The sequence below is a fragment of the Aulostomus chinensis genome, chromosome 17, assembly GCF_037954235.1.
Source record: "Aulostomus chinensis isolate RoL2024-O1b breed Wild chromosome 17, RoL_Achi_v1.0, whole genome shotgun sequence".
In the NCBI taxonomy this organism is placed as follows: domain Eukaryota; kingdom Metazoa; phylum Chordata; class Actinopteri; order Syngnathiformes; family Aulostomidae; genus Aulostomus; species Aulostomus chinensis.
Window position 1 is genome coordinate 12,648,343 of NC_141336.1, and position 24,163 is coordinate 12,672,505.

Here is a 24,163-nt window from a genome sequence, read left to right on the forward strand (position 1 = left end):
ATATATATATATATATATATATATATACATATATACATATATACATATATATATACTGTATATATACATATATATACACATATACATATATATACTGTATATATACATACATATATACATATATATATGTGTATATATATATATATATATATATATATATATATATATATATATATATATATATACTGTATATATATAAATAAACTGATCATGAAATGAGCATTATTGAGCTTCACAGCTCACAGAGCCTACAGTCCTTCACTGGTATTTTATTTTTACAAAGTCATATACTTTATACGCTACTGTCTCTTGTACTGTTTTGTAAAGTTTGATTCTAGTTGTGATACTGAGATATGAAACAATTGTATGACGTGTTTCATGAAAAACATTGAAAAAATGTGTGTGTGAGTGTATGAGAGAGAGTGAGAAAGATGGAGTAGGTGTACTTTCCATCTTAAATGTGAGTCACTATGAAATCATACAAAACCTCTGGCTGATGAGAATCCTCAGGTTTATTTGATGTCAAATGTTCTCATCACATTTCCATGAATGAAAAGTTTCTCTCAGAGTGAAACAACTAAAGTTCAGCTTGATTCAAAGAGACAAGAACACAAAGTAGAACCAAAGGAAGATGAATATTGGAAAGTTCCAGTCAGAAAAGAGTCATGAAAGCTGCAGAAACAGGAGAAGCTCTGTATCTTCATCAGGATGTGTAGCGACTGAAGCTCTACACGGAGCAGCTGCTGGGCTCCGGCAGGGTTTTAGTGACGGGGGTCTGTCCATCCAGGCTGGCCTCACAGCTCACTGAGCCTGCTGTCCTCCACTGTTCAGCAGGGAGGCTCAGGGTGCTGCTCCAGCTGTAGTGGCCGTCCTTCCCCTGTTGCTCCTGGCTGTTTGTCACCCCTGAGGAGCTGCTGCTGCCCCCCACCTTCCAGCCCAGCCTCCAGGCTGAGGGGAAACCTCCGCTGGCCAGACACACCACTGTGGCAGTGCCCTGCGGCAGCTCCTCTCTGGAGGGGGGGAGGACGGTCAGGGTGGGCTGCACCACCCCCACTGGAGGAAACGCAGACATGAGAGAGAATCAATGCAACTGATGGAAATGATCTCACCTGTTTGATCACATAAAACACTTGAACCACTGATGATCTCACTAATCAGCCTCATGACTGAAATGAAAAAGCAACTAAAACAGTTAAAGGATCAACGTGATGTTTTCATGTCTGTGTCATCGTGTGGGACAGAGAATAACAGAAGCTTCCTTAACGATTGAACTGCCATCTGAAGGAGAACTGAGCCCAGTTTAAACCTCCGTTATGAATTTATTTCACTTCCTTTTCACAGCATCTGAACAAGAACAGAAAACTTTGCTGCTTTTATTCATGAAACCTTTTGGTGGACAAAAATCCACAACACAATTCTGCTCTAAAAAGTGGCACAAATTAATGAAAACTAACTGCTCATATATACATTTTAAAATAATAAAAAAACTCTAAAATCTTGATCTTTAAAAAAAATTTAAAGCAGAAAATACAATGAATATTATCACAATAATTAGTTGTTTTATATCCTGTTTCATGATGAGTAGAATGAAGCTAACTAACTGCTCATATATAGTTTTTAATCCCAAAAACCTCAACATTTTGAACTTTCAAATAGTTTTTCAGCAGATAAGACAAAAAAGTTATCACAAAAATCAATTGTTTTATATCCTGTTTCATGATGAGTAGAATGAAGCTTGTTTCCATTTCATGATTTGAGATCAAAATCTCTTCATAAATCATCAGCAACATAAAAACAACATACTTGATCATATTTTCATTCAGTTTGTTTGAACTTCTGCTACATTTGACATCAAATGAAAATCTCTGGTACTTACAGTCAATGAAGAGTTTAGTTCCTCCACCAAAACTCAACCACAGTGATACAAATCCATTTAGTGGCCGTACAAAAACCTCTTGCACTGTGAGGCAGCAACTTTCTACCAAAAAAATCTACTTTTTCTCTAATTTACAGAAATTATAATCACTTGGCAAAAATTAAAGGATAGTTTTCAAGAAGAATCATGAAACTAATTCAGTAAATAAGATTTTTTTTGTTTCAGCTTCACTCTTCTGAAACTGACAGAGAAACAGGAGAAGAATCCTGGAAGAAGTGATTTTTCAGAGAGAGTTTGTGTTATATTTACATTATTTTTGCACTTAGAATTAATAAAATCATATCAATCTAAGTGATGTAATTTATGTCAATAATACCTGGTTATTTTATACCTTATCAGTGACTGTAAAGGAGTGACACCACAGGAGACAGTTGCTCATCTTCAAGTCCTCAACTCTTCTTGTAGTACAAATATTCTTCTCAGTACAATTAAGATGAATGATGGTGTAAATCCAAGTTATGTTTCTTCTGGTCTTGTGTCCCACGTTACCTTGAGTCTGTTGAGAGCAGCAAGTCAGTCCACAGGAAGAGGTGGCCCCCGTCCCTCCGGCCCTCTGAGTTTCACAAGGACAGGTGTGCCCAGATGTGTTTTGCATGACTTTGATGCTTCACTGCTCCCCAGACTTTTAAAGTTCTTCACTGCCAGCAAGTCTCAAGTGTTTTCATGAGCTGACTTTGAAAACTCTACCAGGATGAAGTTGCCAGTAACTCTGCTTGTCCTGTTGGGTTTGCTGATTCAGGGTGAGTCCTTTTTGCTGTGAATGTCCTGCAGTTGTTTCTACTCTGGTCTTCATGGATTGGAAGGCTGTGAAAACTAATTCAGGTTGATATCATCCATGATTTCACATTCCAGAGTCGTCTGCCGGGGATTTTCTGACTCAGCCGGACAAATCCAAGTCTGTCAGTCTTGGAGGGACAGTGACCATCAGCGCCACAGGGAGTTCAAATATTGGAGCTGATCTCAGTTGGTACCTTCAAAAACCTGGAGAAGCTCCTAAACTACTGATATATGATGCATCAACTCTGTTCTCTGGAACTCCGTCTCGATTCAGTGGCACTCGATCTGGTTCTCAATACACTCTGACCATCAGCGGTGTTCAGGCTGAAGATATTGGAGAGTATTTCTGTCTTGGCTTCCATAGCAGCAGCTCGTTCACACAGTGATTTAGAGCCGTACAAAAACCTCCCTCAGTTTGACAGAAGTGAAAGTGCTGCAGCTGTGGAGGGCTGGTGAGGACGACGCTGGAGTGAACACACAAAAGTCACCAAGCAGAACCACAATGAACTGAAATAACTGAGACAAACTGAGAAGGGTTCTTTAGTTACAGGATCAACTTGCTTGTGTGTTCATCTCCTCATGAGTTACTTGACAGGGTTTGACCACAAATGTGCACAAAGGAATGGAGCTGCAACCAAACAAAACAATGCCCCGAAAACAATCAACAAGTTTATTTTCAACATTTTTAAAAATGTGTTGTTTTCCACACTCAAAGTATTGCAGTATCCATCCATCCATTTGCTTCCGCCTATCCTTTTTAGATGGGGGGAGGGGGGGCAACTGGAGCCTTTCCCAGCAACTTTCGTGTGAGAGGTGTGTTCAACCTGGACGGGTCACCAGTCCATCGCAGGGCCAACACATATAGACAACAAAACATTCAACAAATCAATCTGCAGCATTTTCAGACTTCATTTAATTCCATACTCAAATCATTTCAGTATCTCTCCAGATCCCACAGGCCTTGAATGAAAACATCTTCTGTTCTTTAATGTATAATCAAGACGCACAGACAGAGACTCTGCAGCAGACAACAAATTTAATTCCAACGTAATGATTTATTAAAACATTCATGAAATCCACCCACACCACTCCCTGTTGTACAGACAGCTCAGGGTTGCAAGAGCATCCTGCCGTCTAGACGAGCTCCTAGAGGTGTTGAATCTGGCAGCAGTAGCCCTGGAGATCATGTTGCTGGAGGATCCACACCTCCCTGCCTCCTGCTTTGAGGAGAAGGGTACACCACGCCCAGTAAGGCAAGGGTGCCTCTCCCACCTGACTTTGAGGCTTTGGTTCTGGTGCAGTTCCTCGCACCTTCCGCTGGTCCAGTGTTAGCAGGTGGCTCGCGAATGAGAGGGAGGCTGGGCGTATTGGTTGTGAATGCCCGCCTCCAATTGACCAGTCCATGGTCTCCATTGGTTTTTTGGCAAAGTCAATTCTGACCTATTTTTGAGGCTGATTAATGGTTTGCACCTTGTGGTGAAGCCTTTGTGTTTTTTAGATGAAGTCTTGTCTTTATGGTAGACTTAGATACGACCCTACTTCCTGGAGAGTGTTCTTCACTTGAGTGGATGTTGTGAGGGGGTTTTTCTTCACCATGGAAAGAATTCACTGTTGTCTTCCATGGACGTCCAGGCCTTTTTGAGTTCCCAAGCTCACCAGTGCACTCTTTTTTCTCAGACTGTACCAAACTGTAGCTTTGGCCACTCCGAACATTTCTGCCATCTCTCTGATGGATTTTTTTTTTCAGCCTCAGGACGGTCTGTTTCAGTTCCATTGAGAGCTCCTTTGACCGCATGTTGTGTGTTCACAGCAACAGCTTCCAAATGCAAACACCACACGTGGAATCAAATCCAGACCTTTTAACTGCTTAATTGATGACAGGTTAACGAGGGAAGAGTACATGCAGCCTTGTTGCTTGTTCTTGTTTTTTTGCAGTTTTCTAAGTCAATTGTCCAATTACTTTTGGTCCCTTGAAAAAGAGGTGGCTACGTATTAAAGAGCTGTAATTCCTAAACTCTTGCTCCAATTTGGATGTGAACACTCTCAAATTACGGCTGAGAGTCTGTACTTTAAGCCCATATTGATTATATAACTGTATCCTGAACATGCTTTTGTAAAAAGTGAAAATAAAAAAAAAACTTGTGTCACTGTCCAAATATTTCTGGGCCTAACTGTATATCACCATCAGGGTCATCTTTAGGACCGACCAGATGACCCCAGCAGGAACCATAGGACAATGGATGGCCTTTTACTTTGAACACAGTGCAATGGAAGTTCAAAAAAATTTGCCAACACTACAGCAATCCTTTCTGTCTATCTGCACCATCTTCCTCATGTGGAAGGGGCCACAATGGAGGAAATACAGCTTGTCTCCTCTCTCTTTTCATTGGTTGTCAAGCAGCAGGCCATAGCTTCAGGGAAAGTGATTGCTTCAGTTTGAGTGGTAAGAAGATCCTGATGACTGACACAGTCTCGCTCCCAGCCAACTGGCCATAGATTTCTCACAGGCCTGCCAATCAAATCAAAATGTTAAGTGTACTGCATGGAACTACACAAAGTAGAACAGTTTACAGTGTTGAACATTAGAGTACACCTAGAACGCACACTCAAGCTTTACCTGTACACACTGGTGAAGGGTCTCCTTCCCTCTTTCACTGTTCCTTTCAAGTGGCACATTGTAAAGTTCTTTCATGCGCTTTTCATTCTTCCTGAGCCCTCTGTCAATCGTTGTGATTGAAACACATTCAATATTGCCAAAGATTTTGTCATCATCGATGACAGCGTTTTGAATCTCTCTCAATCTTTTTGGATTGTTTGCAATCACCATTGCACAAATGGCTTCCTCTTGTTGTGGAGTAAAAACAGGCTCCTTTCAACCTCTGCAAGGTTGTCTTGCAGTCTGATGTGTTGCAGAGTAAAATTATAGGAATGTAGGGTAAATATGAGACATAAAGAATTGGATTTCTGTCCAATACTATTGATACCTGTTCTCCCTACGAAATGTTTGAATGATGGAATTCACTGAGGTTCTCCCGACATTTGATTGCACTCGTCATCCAGCTTCAGCCATTGTGATGCTGTGATTCACAACATTGTCCACAAGTGTCGCCCTAATTTCATCAGGGATTTGCAAATGTAGTTCACCTCTTCTTCCTCTGTCCCTGGTTTGTCCCCATCCCCTTCCTCCGCGAATTCTCACCCCTCTTCCATGACGCTGACATTCCATCTTTGTGTCACAGAACTGTAGAAATGGCACACACTCTGTCCTGGTCCACAGTCCAAAGACATCAAGAGAGGACGAGGCTTATTGATAATCTAAATTGACTGTAGGCGTGACTGTGAGTGTGAATGGTTGTTCGTCTCTGTATCTTGGCCCTGCGATGGACTGGCGACCTGTCCAGGGTGAACCACGCCTCTCGTCCGTAGACGCTGGGATAGGCTTCATCCCCCCCCCCCCCCGCGACCCTTAAAAGAAAGGAATAAGTGGAAGACAATGAATGAATGAATGAATATATATATGATTAAATTCTTATCTTCTTCTTCTTCTTCTATCTACAAGTATTGTCTTTTCAAACTGTATGACATCTGCTCTTGTGACATTAACCATTAGCTAGCGAGGGGCAAATTAGCTTGAAATCGTCCACCCTGTTCCTGTCATTCCTGTTACTTTCCCAGAGTAAAGTGTTTACGATCCTACAGTAACAGGAGTGACATGAACCAGGTTTTTCTCTCTCACACAGTTTTAAAACATCTTAACTTAACTTTTAAAAATGAAGGAACTAATGTTGTGTGGAGCATTGAGCTAATACCCATATTGAGCACTATGGGCGTTAAGCATTAACTGGAGCCTCAGTAAATTTTCCAATATTTCTCTAATATTTACTGGATGAAGAGAGTACTAAGGCTGCTGTCTTACTCTCTGGCTAAAGATAATGTCATGTTTTTGATGAATATTTATGCTTCTTCACACTTTTATGATTTTTTATTATTATTATTATTTTATTATTATTATTATTACGTCATTAAGTGCAGCAGAAAAGGAAAGGCGCTATTGCGCTCGACGACCCCAAGATCCAGAGCGAAGGGAAGAGTACCCTGAATGGGAGAGGAAACAATGGAGGAGAGACAAAGAACTTCCATCCATCCATCCCATCCAATCTTCTGCTTATTCCTGTTAAGGGTCACTATCCCAGCGGCTACGGCGAGAGGCGGGGTTCACCCTGGACATGTCCCAAGTCCATCGCAGGGCCACCACTAATAGACTGACAACCATTTTTTGCTCTGTATAAAGGTCACAACACCATCATACAATTCTACATCAGGCTAAAACTTCATGATCATAAAAACCTGAAAGTAAGAAAACATAAATGTGTCTACATATTTTCTAACATTTAATATAACAGAAAACATTTCGTCACAACTATTCTGACAGGAACATTGAAATATTCTTGTTTTTTTTTTTTTACTTCTTTAAATAGACAGAAATGAGCTGGATGCTCTCAACTGAAGAATCCCAGAAGTCACTCTTGAAGTGAAAACCTATTTGTCCAGCACGTTTAATATGTCCAACTTTTCATTCAGCTCAAAACAAACCTGCGTCTGGGTCATAAAGGACCTGCTGATGATGAGCTTTAAACCCCTTTTCTCTCATGTAGATGGCACAGTCTTTATTTTTGTCTTCATCTTAAGGCCTAAAATGTATATTTTCCTGTTCATTTTTTTTTAAAAATTAAAATTTGATCCGATTTTTCCGTCTGTACTCGCGAATGAAAGGTCTGTATAAAAGATAGATCTGAAATATCTGATGCTGCTTTAATGCTCTGTGCCTCTTTGTGTGAAACAACTTGCACTCTGAAAGAAAGGGGAAATAAAAAGCACTGGTTCTTTCTCACATTCTGACCCACTTGTTGGTTCTGTGTGGAAATGAAGCTTTTTCTCAACAGGGCAGCAGAAAGAACAGCAGTTTACGGCAAAAAAATTAAAAGCCTGATGAAATTGATAGACTAACGTTGATATTTGGAATGACATGAATGCATAGACAGGTTCTGCAGGTATCAGAGGAATACCCCCTAAAATCAAAGTTCAAAACTGTTAGATCAAAGCCTGAGATCAGAGTAATAGCGCCCTGATCCAAGTCTCAGATCAGTGAGAGTGAATTCTGACATCACTGACAGGAAGGAGTCAGAGATGTCAGAGCCATCTGTCGTCTTCCATGTTTGTAAGATCAATGCAAAGAAGGATGTGGCTCAAGACTGGTCATCTTTCTTTCCCTTATAAGAGATACGGTGACCAGTCACAAGTGAGAGAAAAATGGAGCAACGCCAAACTCAGCTGTACACAGATGCCATCTCTTGTACCATCTGTCGGGGAATATTCAAGAACCCGGTGACTATTCCCTGCGGACATAGCTTCTGTCTGAGCTGTTTGGAAAACTCCTGGAAACAGGGACGTTCTGTCAGCTGTCCCCAATGCTGGCATTCCTTCAGATCAAGGCCTGTCCTGGCTAAAAACACCATGTTAACAAATTTGGTGGAGCAGCTTCAGAAGTCTGGATTCCACAAGGCTCCTTCTGAACACAGTTACGCTGGACCACAAGATGTGGCCTGTGATGTGTGCACTGGGAGGAAGCTGAAAGCCTGCAAGTACTGCCTGTTTTGTCTCATCGCCTTCTGTGACAAACACCTGAAGCCTCATTTTCAAGCCCCCGCCTTTGAAAAGCACACGCTGGTTGATCCGTGTGAGAAGCACCATGAGAAGACGGGCTCACCTTCTGAAGACGGGCTCAAAATGGTCGAAAATCCTTACCGTCCAGGACTTGACATCATGGTAAAAAGGAGGCAGAAAGAGCACAACCTGCTGAAGAAGCGAATCGAGGAGAGAAAGACGTACATCAAGAAGCTCCAGCATGAGGTGACAGCAATCAACCTGTCTGCTGATCAGGCAGTGGAGAAAAGTGAGAAGAACTTCACTGACTTGATCCACGCCATCAAGAGGAGACGCGCTGATGTGAAGCAGCGAATTAAGGCCAAGCAGTACGCTGAACTGAGGCGGATCAGAGAGGTCCGCAAAAAGGTCAGGAAGGAAATTCTTGAGATGACAAAAGATGAGGGGATGAAGCACCAAGGACCAACTGGACCTCACATCCAAAACACTCCTCTTCATTACTTTGATGATGTGAAAGCAGCTGCGTCAAACACCCTCAGTTCAGTGGAGAATGTTCTGATGGACTGGGGGTTTCACATCACGCAGACGCTGTCTCAAACAGAGTTTTTGCTGTCGCAGCCACGGACCAGAGAGGAATTCCTCCAGTATTCTCGTCCCATTACGCTGGATCCCAACACAGCCCACGCACAGCTGTTCCTTTCTGAGGGGAATAGAGCAGCCAAATTCATGGAGGAGGAACAAGCTTATTCTCCCCACCCAGACAGATTCGGGCATCATCCTCAGGTCCTCAGCAGAGAGAGCATGACTGGCCGTTGTTACTGGGAGGTGGAGTGGACGGGAGCTGCAGGGACAACAGCAGTCTCATACAAGGACATCGGCAGAGCAGGGAAAGGCCTGGATTGTGGATTGGGACAGAACGGCACATCTTGGGCTCTGACGTGTGACAACCAAAGTTTTAAGGTGCTTTATAACAACTACGTTGTGGCGATGGCCACAGGTCCTGTGTCACACAGAATCGGAGTGTACCTGGATCAGTACGCAGGAGAGCTGGCCTTCTTCAACATCAGGGACAATCAACACATGGATCTACTCTACAGGACTGAGGCCAACTTCACTCAGCCTCCCCATGCTGGATTCCATTTCAGGAACGTTGGAGACACGGCTGAGTTGATCAACACTAAGACTCAGTAAGCAGTTATCAAAGCTGAGAGGAGGGGATTTTCATCAACGCATGGAATTCAAAGCCATTTTTCTTTGAATTTTTTTTTTGGAAAAGAGGCTTGGAAAGACTCAACAGCGCAGCAAACATCCCTCAATCCATTCATCTTCTACCGCTTATCCTGTCAAGGGCTGGGGGGGGGGGGGGGGGCAGCCTTCAGTCCAGAGGTGGGGTTCACCCTGAACAGGTCACCAGTTCATTGCAGGACCAACACAACTCAGCCACACCTACGGTCAATTTAGAGCATCAATCAGCCTCGTCCTCTCTTGATGTCTTTGGTCTGTGGGAGGAAGCTGGAGTACCAGAGAGAACCCACGCAAGAACAGGGAGAACATGCAGACTCCACACAGAAGACCCAGTGCTGGAACCAGGACTCGAACCCAGAACCTTCTTGCTCGGGGGCGACAGTGCAGACCACTGCACCACCGTCCCACCAGACAGAGAACTTATTACTGTGAAACTATAAAACAACAAATACAGTATTTCTTTTGTACAAGTTTACAATGTTTCAAATCTGAAGAATGTGACCCACTTTCATCAATTTCTGTTTTGTCAGCAGCGAAGCTGTTTCTTGTTAACATTCATTTGCAGTACATTTGTCTAAGTTTTAAATGTCAATGATTCTGTAACTATTCTATTACTATTAAAATATAACAAAAACAACTATAAATGCAGTATTTTTTACAAGCTATAAATATATGAAGTTTTCTGAAGAACGATTCCCATCATCCCTGTGACTTTTGTCTTTCTGGTTACTTACATGTCAGTCCTGTTAAGATCATTAATTTGATAAAAATGAAAAAAAAATACAATATGAATGGCAACCCAGGTAATACCATTCCAATTAACACTGGATAACAGAAGTGAAAAGACCTTTTAAACAATAACATTCCAATAAAAATACTTATATTTTAGTTAAAATGTGGTCTCCTTCTGTAATGTATTTTTCCTTGTCATCAGAAAGATTAAACAGAATGTTTAAGAATATATTAACAATCTGAAAAAAATCACAGAGAAAAGAGGGAAACAAGAGAGCTCATTGCAATCAGGGAATTTGTTTTAGCTTCACTCTTCTGAAACTGACAGAGAAACAGGAGAAGAATCCTGGAAGAAGTGATTTTTCAGAGAGAGTTTGTGTTATATTTACATTATTTTTTGCTCTTAAAATTAATGAAATCATATCAATCAAATTGATTTAATTTATGTCAATAATACTTGGTTATTTTATACCTTATCAGTGACTGTAAAGGAGTGACACCACAGGAGACAGTTGCTCATCTTCAAGTCCTCAACTCTTCTCGTAGTACAAATATTCTTCTCAGTACAATTAAGATGAATGATGGTGTAAATCCAAGTTATGTTTCTTCTGGTCTTGTGTCCCACGTTACCTTGAGTCTGTTGAGAGCAGCAAGTCAGTCCACAGGAAGAGGTGGCCCCCGTCCCTCCGGCCCTCTCAGTTTCACAAGGACAGGTGTGCCCAGATGTGTTTTGCATGACTTTGATGCTTCACTGCTCCCCAGACTTTTAAAGTTCTTCACTGCCAGCAAGTCTCAAGTGTTTTCATGAGCTGACTTTGAAAACTCTACCAGGATGAAGTTGCCAGTAACTCTGCTTGTCCTGTTGGGTTTGCTGATTCAGGGTGAGTCCTTTTTGCTGTGAATGTCCTGCAGTTGTTTCTAATCTGGTCTTCATGTATTAGAAGGCTGTGAAAACTAATTCAGGTTGATATCATCCATGATTTCACATTCCAGAGTCGTCTGCCGGGGATTTTCTGACTCAGCCGGACAAATCCAAGTCTGTCAGTCTTGGAGGGACAGTGACCATCAGCGCCACAGGGAGTTCAAATATTGGAGCTTATCTCAGTTGGTACCTTCAAAAACCTGGAGAAGCTCCTAAACTACTGATATACAGGGCATCAACTCTGTTCTCTGGAACTCCGTCTCGATTCAGTGGCACTCGATCTGGTTCTCAATACACTCTGACCATCAGTGGTGTTCAGGCTGAAGATATTGGAGAGTATTTCTGTCTTGGTGCCCATAGCAGCAGCTCGTTCACACAGTGATTTAGAGCCGTACAAAAACCTCCCTCAGTTTGACAGAAGTGAAAGTGCTGCAGCTGTGGAGGGCTGGTGAGGACGACACTGGAGTGAACACACAAAAGTCACCAAGCAGAACCACAATGAACCAAAATAACTGAGACAAACTGAGAAGGGTTCTTTAGTTACAGGATCAACTTGCTTGTGTGTTCATCTCCTCATGAGTTACTTGACAGGGTTTGACCACAAATGTGCACAAAGGAATGGAGCTGCACCCAAAACAAAACAACGCCCCGAAAACAATCAACAAGTTTATTTTCAACATTTTTAAAAATGTGTTGTTTTCCACACTCAAAGTATTGCAGTATCCATCCATCCATTTGCTTCCGCCTATCCTTTTTAGATGGGGGGAGGGGGGGCAACTGGAGCCTTTCCCAGCAACTTTCGTGTGAGAGGCGTGTTCAACCTGGACGGGTCACCAGTCCATCGCAGGGCCAACACATATAGACAACAAAACATTCAACAAATCAATCTGCAGCATTTTCAGACTTCATTTAATTCCATACTCAAATCATTTCAGTATCTCTCCAGATCCCACAGGCCTTGAATGAAAACATCTTCTGTTCTTTAATGTATAATCAAGACGCACAGACAGAGACTCTGCAGCAGACAACAAATTTAATTCCAACGTAATGATTTATTAAAACATTCATGAAATCCACCCACACCACTCCCTGTTGTACAGACAGCTCAGGGTTGCAAGGGCATCCTGCGGTCTAGACGAGGTCCAAGAGGTGTTGAATCTGGCAGCAGTAGCCCTGGAGATCATGTTGCTGGAGGATCCACACCTCCCTGCCTCCTGCTTTGAGGAGAAGGGTACACTATGCCCAGTAAGGCAAGGGTGCCTCTCCCACCTGACTTTGAGGCTTTGGTTCTGGTGCAGTTCCTCGCACCTTCCGCTGGTCCAGTGTTAGCAGGTGGCTCGCGAATGAGAGGGAGGCTGGGCGTATTGGTTGTGAATGCCCGCCTCCAATTGACCAGTCCATGGTCTCCATTGGTTTTTTGGCAAAGTCAATTCTGACCTATTTTTGAGGCTGATTAATGGTTTGCACCTTGTGGTGAAGCCTTTGTGTTTTTTAGATGAAGTCTTGTCTTTATGGTAGACTTAGATACTACCCTACTTCCTGGAGAGTGTTCTTCACTTGAGTGGATGTTGTGAGGGGGTTTTTCTTCACCATGGAAAGAATTCACTGTTGTCTTCCATGGACGTCCAGGCCTTTTTGAGTTCCCAAGCTCACCAGTGCACTCTTTTTTCTCAGACTGTACCAAACTGTAGCTTTGGCCACTCCGAACATTTCTGCCATCTCTCTGATGGATTTTTTTTTTCAGCCTCAGGACGGTCTGTTTCAGTTCCATTGAGAGCTCCTTTGACCGCATGTTGTGTGTTCACAGCAACAGCTTCCAAATGCAAACACCACACGTGGAATCAAATCCAGACCTTTTAACTGCTTAATTGATGACAGGTTAACGAGGGAAGAGTACATGCAGCCTTGTTGTTTGTTCTTGTTTTTTTGCAGTTTTCTAAGTCAATTGTCCAATTACTTTTGGTCCCTTGAAAAAGAGGTGGCTACGTATTAAAGAGCTGCAATTCCTAAACTCTTGCTCCAATTTGGATGTGAACACTCTCAAATTACGGCTGAGAGTCTGTACTTAAAGCCCATATTGATTATATAACTGTATCCTGAACATGCTTTCGTAAAAAGTGAAAATAAAAAAAAAACTTGTGTCACTGTCCAAATATTTTGGGGCCTAACTGTATATCACCATCAGGGTCATCTTTAGGACCGACCAGATGACCCCAGCAGGAACCATAGGACAATGGATGGCCTTTTACTTTGAACACACAGTGCAATGGAAGTTCAAAAAAATTAGCCAACACTACAGCAATCCTTTCTGTCTATCTGCACCATCTTCCTCATGTGGAAGGGGCCACAATGGAGGAAATACAGCTTGTCTCCTCTCTCTTTTCATTGGTTGTCAAGCAGCAGGCCATAGCTTCAGGGAAAGGGATTGCTTCAGTTTGAGTGGTAAGAAGATCCTGATGACTGACACAGTCTCACTCCCAGCCAACTGGCCATAGATTTCTCACAGGCCTGCCAATCAAATCAAAATATTAAGTGTACTGCATGGAACTACACAAAGTAGAACAGTTTACAGTGCTGAACATTAGAGTACGCCTAGAACGCACACTCAAGCTTTACCTGTACACACTGTTCCTTTCAAGTGGCACATTGTAAAGTTCTTTCATGCGCTTTTCATTCTTCCTGAGCCCTCTGTCAATCGTTGTGATTGAAACACATTCAATATTGCCAAAGATTTTGTCATCATCGATAACAGCGTTTTGAATCTCTCTCAATCTTTTTGGATTGTTTGCAATCACCATTGCACAAATGGCTTCCTCTTGTTGTGGAGTAAAAACAGGCTCCTTTCAACCTCTGCAAGGTTGTCTTGCAGTCTGATGTGTTGCAGAGTAAAATTATAGGAATGTAGGGTAAATATGAGACATAAAGAATTGGATTACTGTCCAAAACTATTGATACCTGTTCTCCCTACGAAATGTTTGAATGATGGAATTCACTGAGGTTCTCCCTACATTTGATTGCACTCGTCATCCAGCTTCAGCCATTGTGATGCTGTGTTTCACAACATTGTCCACAAGTGTCGCCCTAATTTCATCAGGGATTTGCAAATGTAGTTCACCTCTTCTTCCTCTGTCCCTGGTTTGTCCCCATCCCCTTCCTCCGCGAATTCTCACCCCTCTTCCACGACGCTGACATTCCATCTTTTTGTCACAGAACTGTAGAAATGGCACACACTCTGTCCTGGTCCACAGTCCAAAGACATCAAGAGAGGACGAGGCTTATAGACAATCTAAATTGACCGTAGGTGTGACTGTGAGTGTGAATGGTTGTTCGTCTCTGTATCTTGGCCCTGCGATGGACTGGCGACCTGTCCAGGGTGAACCACGCCTCTCGTCCGTAGACGCTGGGATAGGCTTCATCCCCCCCCGCGACCCTTAAAAGAAAGGAATACGTGGAAGACAATGAATGAATGAATGAATATATATATGAATTAAATTCTAATATTCTTCTTCTTCTTCTATCTACAAGTATTGTCTTTTCAAACTGTATGACATCTGCTCTTGTGACATTAACCATTAGCTAGCGAGGGGCAAATTAGCTTGAAATCGTCCACCCTGTTCCTGTCATTCCTGTTACTTTCCCAGAGTAAAGTGTTTACGATCCTACAGTAACAGGAGTGACATGAACCAGGTTTTTCTCTCTCACAATTTTTAAACATCTTAACTTAACTTTTAAAAATTAAGGAACTAATGTTGTGTGGAGCATTGAGCTAATACCCATATTGAGCACTATGGGCGTTAAGCATTAACTGGAGCCTCAGTAAATTTTCCAATATTTCTCTAATATTTACTGGATGAAGAGAGTACTAAGGCTGCTGTCTTACTCTCTGGCTAAAGATAATGTCATGTTTTTGATGAATATTTATGCTTCTTCACACTTTTATGATTTTTTATTATTATTATTATTTTATTATTATTATTATTATTACGTCATTAAGTGCAGCAGAAAAGGAAAGACGCTATTCCCCTCGACGACCCCAAGATCCAGAGCGAAGGGCAGAGTACCCTGAATGGGAGAGGAAACAATGGAGGAGAGACAAAGAACTTCCATCCATCCATCCCATCCAATCTTCTGCTTATTCCTGTTAAGGGTCACTATCTCAGCGGCTACGGTGAGAGGCGGGGTTCACCCTGGACATGTCCCAAGTCCATCGCAGGGCCACCACTAATAGACTGACCACCATTTTTTGCTCTGTATAAAGGTCACAACACCATCATACAATTCTACATCAGGCTAAAACTTCATGATCATAAAAACCTGAAAGTAAGAAAACATAAATGTGTCTACATATTTTCTAACATTTAATATAACAGAAAATATTTCGTCACAACTATTCTGACAGGAACATCGAAATATTCTTGTTTTTGTTTTTTTACTTCTTTGAATAGACAGAAATGAGCTGGAGGCTCTCAACTGAAGAATCCCAGAAGTCACTCTTGAAGTGAAAACCTGTTTGTCCAGCACGTTTAATATGTCCAACTTTTCATTCAGCTCAAAACAAACCTGCGTCTGGATCAGAAAGGACCTGCTGATGACGAGCTTCAAGCCCCTTTTCTTGCATGTAGATGGCACAGTCTTTATTTTTGTCTTCATCTTAAGGCCTAAAATGTATATTTTCCTGTTCATTGAAAAAACATTTTTTAAAATTCGATTCGATTTTTCCGTCTGTACTCGCGAATGAAAGGTCTGTATAAAAGATAGATCTGAAATATCTGATGCTGCTTTAATGCTCTGTGCCTCTTTGTGTGAAACAACTTGCACTCTGAAAGAAAGGGGAAATAAAAAGCACTGGTTCTTTCTCACATTCTGACCCACTTGTTGGTTCTGTGTGGAAATGAAGCTTTTTCTCAACACGGCAGCAGAAAGAACAGCAGTTTACGGCAAAAAAATAAAAAGCCTGATGAAATTGATAGACTAACGTTGATATTTGGAATGACATGAATGCATAGACAGGTTCTGCAGGTATCAGAGGAATACCCCCTAAAATCAAAGTTCAAAACTGTTAGATCAAAGCCTGAGATCAGAGTAATAGCGCCCTGATCCAAGTCTCAGATCAGTGAGAGTGAATTCTGACATCACTGACAGGAAGGAGTCAGAGATGTCAGAGCCATCTGTTGTCTTCCATGTTTGTAAGATCAATGCAACGAAGGATGTGGCTCAAGACTGGTCATCTTTCTTTCCCTTATAAGAGATTCGGTGACCAGTCACAAGTGAGAGAAAAATGGAGCAACGCCAAACTCAGCTGTACACAGATGCCATCTCTTGTACCATCTGTCGGGGAATATACAAGAACCCGGTGACTATTCCCTGCGGACATAGCTTCTGTCTGAGCTGTTTGGAAAACTCCTGGAAACAGGGACATTCTGTCAGCTGTCCCCAATGCTGGCATTCCTTCAGATCAAGGCCTGTCCTGGCTAAAAACACCATGTTAACAAATTTGGTGGAGCAGCTTCAGAAGTCTGGATTCCACAAGGCTCCTTCTGAACACAGTTACGCTGGACCACAAGATGTGGCCTGTGATGTGTGCACTGGGAGGAAGCTGAAAGCCTGCAAGTACTGCCTGTTTTGTCTCATCGCCTTCTGTGACAAACACCTGAAGCCTCATTTTCAAGCCCCCGCCTTTGAAAAGCACACGCTGGTTGAGCCGTGTGAGAAGCACCATGAGAAGACGGGCTCACCTTCTGAAGACGGGCTCAAAATGGTCGAAAATCCTGACCGTCCAGGACTTGACATCATGGTAGAAAGGAGGCAGAAAGAGCACAACCTGCTGAAGAAGCGAATCGAGGAGAGAAAGACGTACATCAAGAAGCTCCAGCATGAGGTGACAGCAATCAACCTGTCTGCTGATCAGGCAGTGGAGAAAAGTGAGAAGAACTTCACTGACTTGATCCACGCCATCAAGAGGAGACGCGCTGATGTGAAGCAGCGAATTAAGGCCAAGCAGTACGCTGAACTGAGGCGGATCAGAGAGGTCCGCAAAAAGGTCAGGAAGGAAATTCTTGAGATGACAAAAGATGAGGGGATGAAGCACCAAGGACCAACTGGACCTCACATCCAAAACACTCCTCTTCATTACTTTGATGATGTGAAAGCAGCTGCGTCAAACACCCTCAGTTCAGTGGAGAATGTTCTGATGGACTGGGGGTTTCACATCACGCAGACGCTGTCTCAAACAGAGTTTTTGCTGTCGCAGCCACGGGCCAGAGAGGAATTCCTCCAGTATTCTCGTCCCATTACGCTGGATCCCAACACAGCCCACGCACAGCTGTTCCTTTCTGAGGGGAATAGAGCAGCCAAATTCATGGCGGAGGAACAAGCTTATTCTCCCCACCCAGACAGATTCGGGCATCATCCTCAGGTCCTCAGCAGAGAGAGCATGACTGGCCGTTGTTACTGGGAGGTGGAGTGGACGGGAGCTGCAGGGACAACAGCAGTCTCATACAAGGACATCGGCAGAGCAGGGAAAGGCCTGGATTGTGGATTGGGACAGAACGGCACATCTTGGGCTCTGACGTGTGACAACCAAAGTTTTAAGGTGCTTTATAACAACTACGTTGTGGCGATGGCCACAGGTCCTGTGTCACACAGAATCGGAGTGTACCTGGATCAGTACGCAGGAGAGCTGGCCTTCTTCAACATCAGGGACAATCAACACATGGATCTACTCTACAGGACTGAGGCCAACTTCACTCAGCCTCCCCATGCTGGATTCCATTTCAGGAACGTTGGAGATACGGTTGAGTTGATCAACACTAAGACTCAGTAAGCAGCAAACATCCCTCAATCCATTCATCTTCTACCGCTTATCCTGTCAAGGGTTGGGGGGGGGGGCAGCCTTTCAGTCGAGAGGTGGGGTTCACCCTGAACAGGTCACCAGTCCATTGCAGGACCAACACAACTCAGCCACACCTACGGTCAATTTAGAGCATCAATCAGCCTCGTCCTCTCTTGATGTCTTTGGTCTGTGGGAGGAAGCTGGAGTACCAGAGAGAACCCACACAGGAACAGGGAGAACATGGAGACTCCACACAGAAGACCCAGTGCTGGAACCAGGACTCGAAGCCAGAATCTTCCTGCTGGGGGGGCGACAGTGTAGACCACTGCACCACCGTTCCACCAGACAGAGAACTTATTACTGTGAAACTATAAAACAACAAATACAGTATTTCTTTTGTACAAGTTTACAATGTTTCAAATCTGAAGAATGTGACCCACTTTCATCAATTTCTGTTTTGTCAGCAGCGAAGCTGTTTCTTGTGAACATTCATTTGCAATACATTTGTCTAAGTTTTAAATGTCAATGATTCTGTAACTGTTCTATTACTATTAAAATATAACAAAAACAACTATAAATGCAGTATTTTTTACAAGCTATTAATACATGAAGTTTTCTGAAGAACGATTCCCATCATCCCTGTGACTTTTTTCTTTCCTGTTACTTACATGTCAGTCCTGTTAAGATCATTAATTAGATAAATATGAAAAAAATACAATTAGAATGGCAACCCAGGTAATACCATTCCAATTAACACTGGATAACAGAAGTGAAAAGACCTTTTATCCAATAACATTCCAATAAAAATACTTGTATATGAGTTAAAATGTGGTCTACTTCTGTAATGTATTTTTCTTGTCATCTGAAAGATTAAACTGAATGTTTAAAAATATATTAACAATCTGAAAAAAATCACAGTGAAAAGAGGGAAACAACAGAGCTCATTGCAATCAGGGAATTTGTTTCAGCTTCACTCTTCTGAAACTGACAGAGAAACAGGAGAAGAATCCTGGAAGAAGTGATTTTTTCTGAGAGAGTTTGTGTTATATTTACATTATTTTTTGCACTTAAAATTAATAAAATCATATCAATCAAATTGATGTAATTTATGTCAATAATACTTGGTTATTTTATACCTTATCAGTGACTGTAAAGGAGTAACACCACAGGAGACAGTTGCTCATCTTCAAGTCCTCAACTCTTCTTGTAGTACAAATATTCTTCTCAGTACAATTAAGATGAATGATGGTGTAAATCCAAGTTATGTTTCTTCTGGTCTTGTGTCCCACGTTACCTTGAGTCTGTTGAGAGCAGCAAGTCAGTCCACAGGAAGAGGTGGCCCCCGTCCCTCCGGCTCTCTGAGTTTCACAAGGACAGGTGTGCCCTGATGTGTTTTGCATGACTTTGATGCTTCACTGCTCCCCAGACTTTTAAAGTTCTTCACTGCCAGCAAGTCTCAAGTGTTTTCATGAGCTGACTTTGAAAACTCTACCAGGATGAAGTTGCAGTAACTCTGCTTGTCCTGTTGGGTTTGCTGATTCAGGGTGAGTCCTTTTTGCTGTGAATGTCCTGCAGTTGTTTCTCTGCCGGGGATTTTCTGACTCAGCCGGACAAATCCAAGTCTGTCAGTCTTGGAGGGACAGTGACCATCAGCGCCACAGGGAGTTCAGACATTGATGATGATCTCAGTTGGTACCTTCAAAAACCTGGAGAAGCTCCTAAACTACTGATATACTGGGCATCAACTCTGTTCTCTGGAACTCCATCTCGATTCAGTGGCACTCAATCTGGTTCTCAATACACTCTGACCATCAGTGGTGTTCAGGCTGAAGATATTGGAGAGTATTTCTGTCTTGGCTACCATAGCAGCAGCTCGTTCACACAGTGATTTAGAGCCGTACAAAAACCTCCCTCAGTTTGACAGAAGTGAAAGTGCTGCAGCTGTGGAGGGCTGGTGAGGACGACACTGGAGTGAACACACAAAAGTCACCAAGCAGAACCACAATAAACGGAAATAACTGAGACAAACTGAGAAGGGTTCTTTAGTTACAGGATCAACTTTCTTGTGTGTTCATCTCCTCATGAGTTACTTGACAGGGTTTGACCACAAATGTGCACAAAGGAATGGAGCTGCAACCAAACAAACAACGCCCCGAAAACAATCAACAAGTTTATTTTCAACATTTTTAAAAATGTGTTGTTTTCCACACTCAAAGTATTGCAGTATCCATCCATCCATTTGCTTCCGCCTATCCTTTTTAGATGGGGGGAGGGGGGGCAACTGGAGCCTTTCCCAGCAACTTTCGTGTGAGAGGCGTGTTCAACCTGGACGGGTCACCAGTCCATCGCAGGGCCAACACATATAGACAACAAAACATTCAACAAATCAATCTGCAGCATTTTCAGACTTCATTTAATTCCATACTCAAATCATTTCAGTATCTCTCCAGATCCCACAGGCCTTGAATGAAAACATCTTCTGCTCTTAAATGTACAATCAAGACTCACAGACAGAGACTCTGCAGCAGACAACAAATTTCATTCCAACGTAATGATTTATTTGAAACATATTCATGAAATCCAAACACACCACCCCCTGTTGTACAGACAGCTCAGGGTTGCAAGAGCATCCTGCCGTCTAGATGAGCTCCTAGAGGTTTTGAATCTGGCAGCAGTAGCCCTGGAGATCATGTTGCCGGAGGATCCACACCTCCCTTCCTCCTGCTTTGAGGAGAAGGGTACACCACGCCCAGTAAGGCAAGGGTACCTCTCCCACCAGACTTTGAGGCTTTGGTTCTGGTGCAGTTCCTCGCACCTTCCGCTGGTCCAGTGTTAGCAGGTGGCTCGCGAATGAGAGGAAGGCTGGGCGTATTGGTTGTGAATGCCCGCCTCCAATTGACCAGTCCATGGTCTCCATTGGTTTTTTGACAAAGTCAATTCTGACCTATTTTTGAGGCTGATTAATGGTTTGCACCTTGTGGTGAAGCCTTTGTGTTTTTTAGATGAAGTCTTGTCTTTATGGTAGACTCAGATACTACCCTACTTCCTGGAGAGTGTTCTTCACTTGAGTGGATGTTGTGAGGGGGTTTTTCTTCACCATGGAAAGAATTCACTGTTGTCTTCCATGGACGTCCAGGCCTTTTTGAGTTCCCAAGCTCACCAGTGCACTCTTTTTTCTCAGACTGTACCAAACTGTTGCTTTGGCCACTCCGAACATTTCTGCCATCTCTCTGATGGATTTTTTTTTCAGCCTCAGGACGGTCTGTTTCAGTTCCATTGAGAGCTCCTTTGACCGCATGTTGTGTGTTCACAGCAACAGCTTCCAAATGCAAACACCACACGTGGAATCAAATCCAGACCTTTTAACTGCTTAATTGATGACAGGTTAACGAGGGAAGAGTACATGCAGCCTTGTTGCTTGTTCTTGTTTTTTTGCAGTTTTCTAAGTCAATTGTCCAATTACTTTTGGTCCCTTGAAAAAGAGGTGGCTACGTATTAAAGAGCTGTAATTCCTAAACTCTTGCTCCAATTTGGATGTGAACACTCTCAAATTACGGCTGACAGTCTGTACTTTAAGCCCATATTGATTATATAACTGTATCCTGAACATGCTTTCGTAAAAAGTGAAAATAAAAAAAAAACTTGTGTCACTGTCCAAATATTTCTGGGCCAAACTGTATATCACCATCAGGGTCATCTTTAGGACCGACCAGATGACCCCAGCAGGAACCATAGGACAATGGATGGCCTTTTACTTTGAACACAGTGCAATGGAAGTTCAAAAAAATTTGCCAACACTACAGCAATCCTTTCTGTCTATCTGCACCATCTTCCTCATGTGGAAGGGGCCACAATGGAGGAAATACAGCTTGTCTCCTCTCTCTTTTCATTGGTTGTCAAGCAGCAGGCCATAGCTTCAGGGAAAGTGATTGCTTCAGTTTGAGTGGTAAGAAGATCCTGATGACTGACACAGTCTCGCTCCCAGCCAACTGGCCATAGATTTCTCACAGGCCTGCCAATCAAATCAAAATATTAAGTGTACTGCATGGAACTACACAAAGTAGAACAGTTTACAGTGCTGAACATTAGAGTACACCTAGAACGCACACTCAAGCTTTACCTGTACACACTGGTGAAGGGTCTCCTTCCCTCTTTCACTGTTCCTTTCAAGTGGCACATTGTAAAGTTCTTTCATGCGCTTTTCATTCTTCCTGAGCCCTCTGTCAATCGTTGTGATTGAAACACATTCAATATTGCCAAAGATTTTGTCATCATCGATAACAGCGTTTTGAATCTCTCTCAATCTTTTTGGATTGATTGCAATCACCATTGCACAAATGGCTTCCTCTTGTTGTGGAGTAAAAACAGGCTCCTTTCAACCTCTGCAAGGTTGTCTTGCAGTCTGATGTGTTGCAGAGTAAAATTATAGGAATGTAGGGTAAATATGAGACATAAAGAATTGGATTACTGTCCAAAACTATTGATACCTGTTCTCCCTACGAAATGTTTGAATGATGGAATTCACTGAGGTTCTCCCTACATTTGTTTGCACTCGTCTTCCAGCTTCAGCCATTGTGATGCTGTGATTCACAACATTGTCCACAAGTGTCGCCCTAATTTCATCAAGGATTTGCAAATGTAGTTCACCTCTTCTTCCTCTGTCCCTGGTTTGTCCCCATCCCCTTCCTCCGCGAATTCTCACCCCTCTTCCATGACGCTGACATTCCATCTTTGTGTCACAGAACTGTAGAAATGGCACACACTCTGTCCTGGTCCACAGTCCAAAGACATCAAGAGAGGACGAGGCTTATTGATAATCTAAATTGACCGTAGGTGTGACTGTGAGTGTGAATGGTTGTTCGTCTCTGTATCTTGGCCCTGCGATGGACTGGCGACCTGTCCAGGATGAACCACGCCTCTCGTCCGTAGACGCTGGGATAGGCTTCATCCCCCCCCCGCGACCCTTAAAAGAAAGGAATAAGTGGAAGACAATGAATGAATGAATGAATATATATATGAATTAAATTCTAATATTCTTCTTCTTCTTCTATCTACAAGTATTGTCTTTTCAAACTATAGGACATCTGCTCTTGTGAAATTAACCATTAGCTAGCGAGGGGCAAATTAGCTTGAAATCGTCCACCCTGTTCCTGTCATTCCTGTTACTTTCCCAGAGTAAAGTGTTTACGATCCTACAGTAACAGGAGTGACATGAACCAGGTTTTTCTCTCTCACAATTTTTAAACATCTTAACTTAACTTTTAAAAATTAAGGAACTAATGTTGTGTGGAGCATTGAGCTAATACCCATATTGAGCACTATGGGCGTTAAGCATTAACTGGAGCCTCAGTAAATTTTCCAATATTTCTCTAATATTTACTGGATGAAGAGAGTACTAAGGCTGCGGTCTTACTCTCTGGCTAAAGATAATGTCATGTTTTTGATGAATATTTATGCTTCTTCACACTTTTATGATTTTTTATTATTATTATTATTTTATTATTATTATTATTATTACGTCATTAAGTGCAGCAGAAAAGGAAAGGCGCTATTCCGCTCGACGACCCCAAGATCCAGAGCGAAGGGCAGAGTACCCTGAATGGGAGAGGAAACAATGGAGGAGAGACAAAGAACTTCCATCCATCCATCCCATCCATTCTTCTGCTTATTCCTGTTAAGGGTCACTATCCCAGCGGCTACGGCGAGAGGCGGGGTTCACCCTGGACATGTCCCAAGTCCATCGCAGGGCCACCACTAATAGACTGACAACCATTTTTTGCTCTGTATAAAGGTCACAACACCATCATACAATTCTACATCAGGCTAAAACTTCATGATCATAAAAACCTGAAAGTAAGAAAACATAAATGTGTCTACATATTTTCTAACATTTAATATCACAGAAAACATTTCGTCACAACTATTCTGACAGGAACATTGAAATATTCTTGTTTTTGTTTTTTTACTTCTTTAAATAGACAGAAATGAGCTGGAGGCTCTCAACTGAAGAATCCCAGAAGTCACTCTTGAAGTGAAAACCTGTTTGTTCAGCACG

The 24,163-nt window shown here is 42.5% G+C and overlaps 2 protein-coding genes and 1 gene segment (V, D, J or C); 2 read left to right on the forward strand and 1 right to left on the reverse strand.

Annotated features, from left to right (window-relative positions):
• Nucleotides 1–504: 504 nt before the first annotated feature.
• Nucleotides 505–3,075, reverse strand: LOC147246331 (immunoglobulin lambda constant 1-like). The segment is given in 3 exon segments: nucleotides 505–1,053; nucleotides 1,877–1,960; nucleotides 3,021–3,075. Coding segments are annotated over 3 exon segments (465 nt in total).
• A 4,899-nt stretch (nucleotides 3,076–7,974) lies between these two features.
• On the forward strand, nucleotides 7,975–9,720 carry LOC147246332 (E3 ubiquitin/ISG15 ligase TRIM25-like). Its single transcript, XM_086182712.1, has one exon. It carries the CDS (start codon nucleotides 8,024–8,026, stop codon nucleotides 9,566–9,568), a length of 1,545 nt encoding a protein of 514 aa, XP_086038838.1. The 5' UTR covers nucleotides 7,975–8,023; the 3' UTR covers nucleotides 9,569–9,720.
• A 6,705-nt stretch (nucleotides 9,721–16,425) lies between these two features.
• On the forward strand, nucleotides 16,426–18,669 carry LOC147246333 (E3 ubiquitin/ISG15 ligase TRIM25-like). Its single transcript, XM_086183352.1, has one exon. It carries the CDS (start codon nucleotides 16,555–16,557, stop codon nucleotides 18,097–18,099), a length of 1,545 nt encoding a protein of 514 aa, XP_086039478.1. The 5' UTR covers nucleotides 16,426–16,554; the 3' UTR covers nucleotides 18,100–18,669.
• The last annotated feature ends 5,494 nt before the right edge of the window (nucleotides 18,670–24,163 follow it).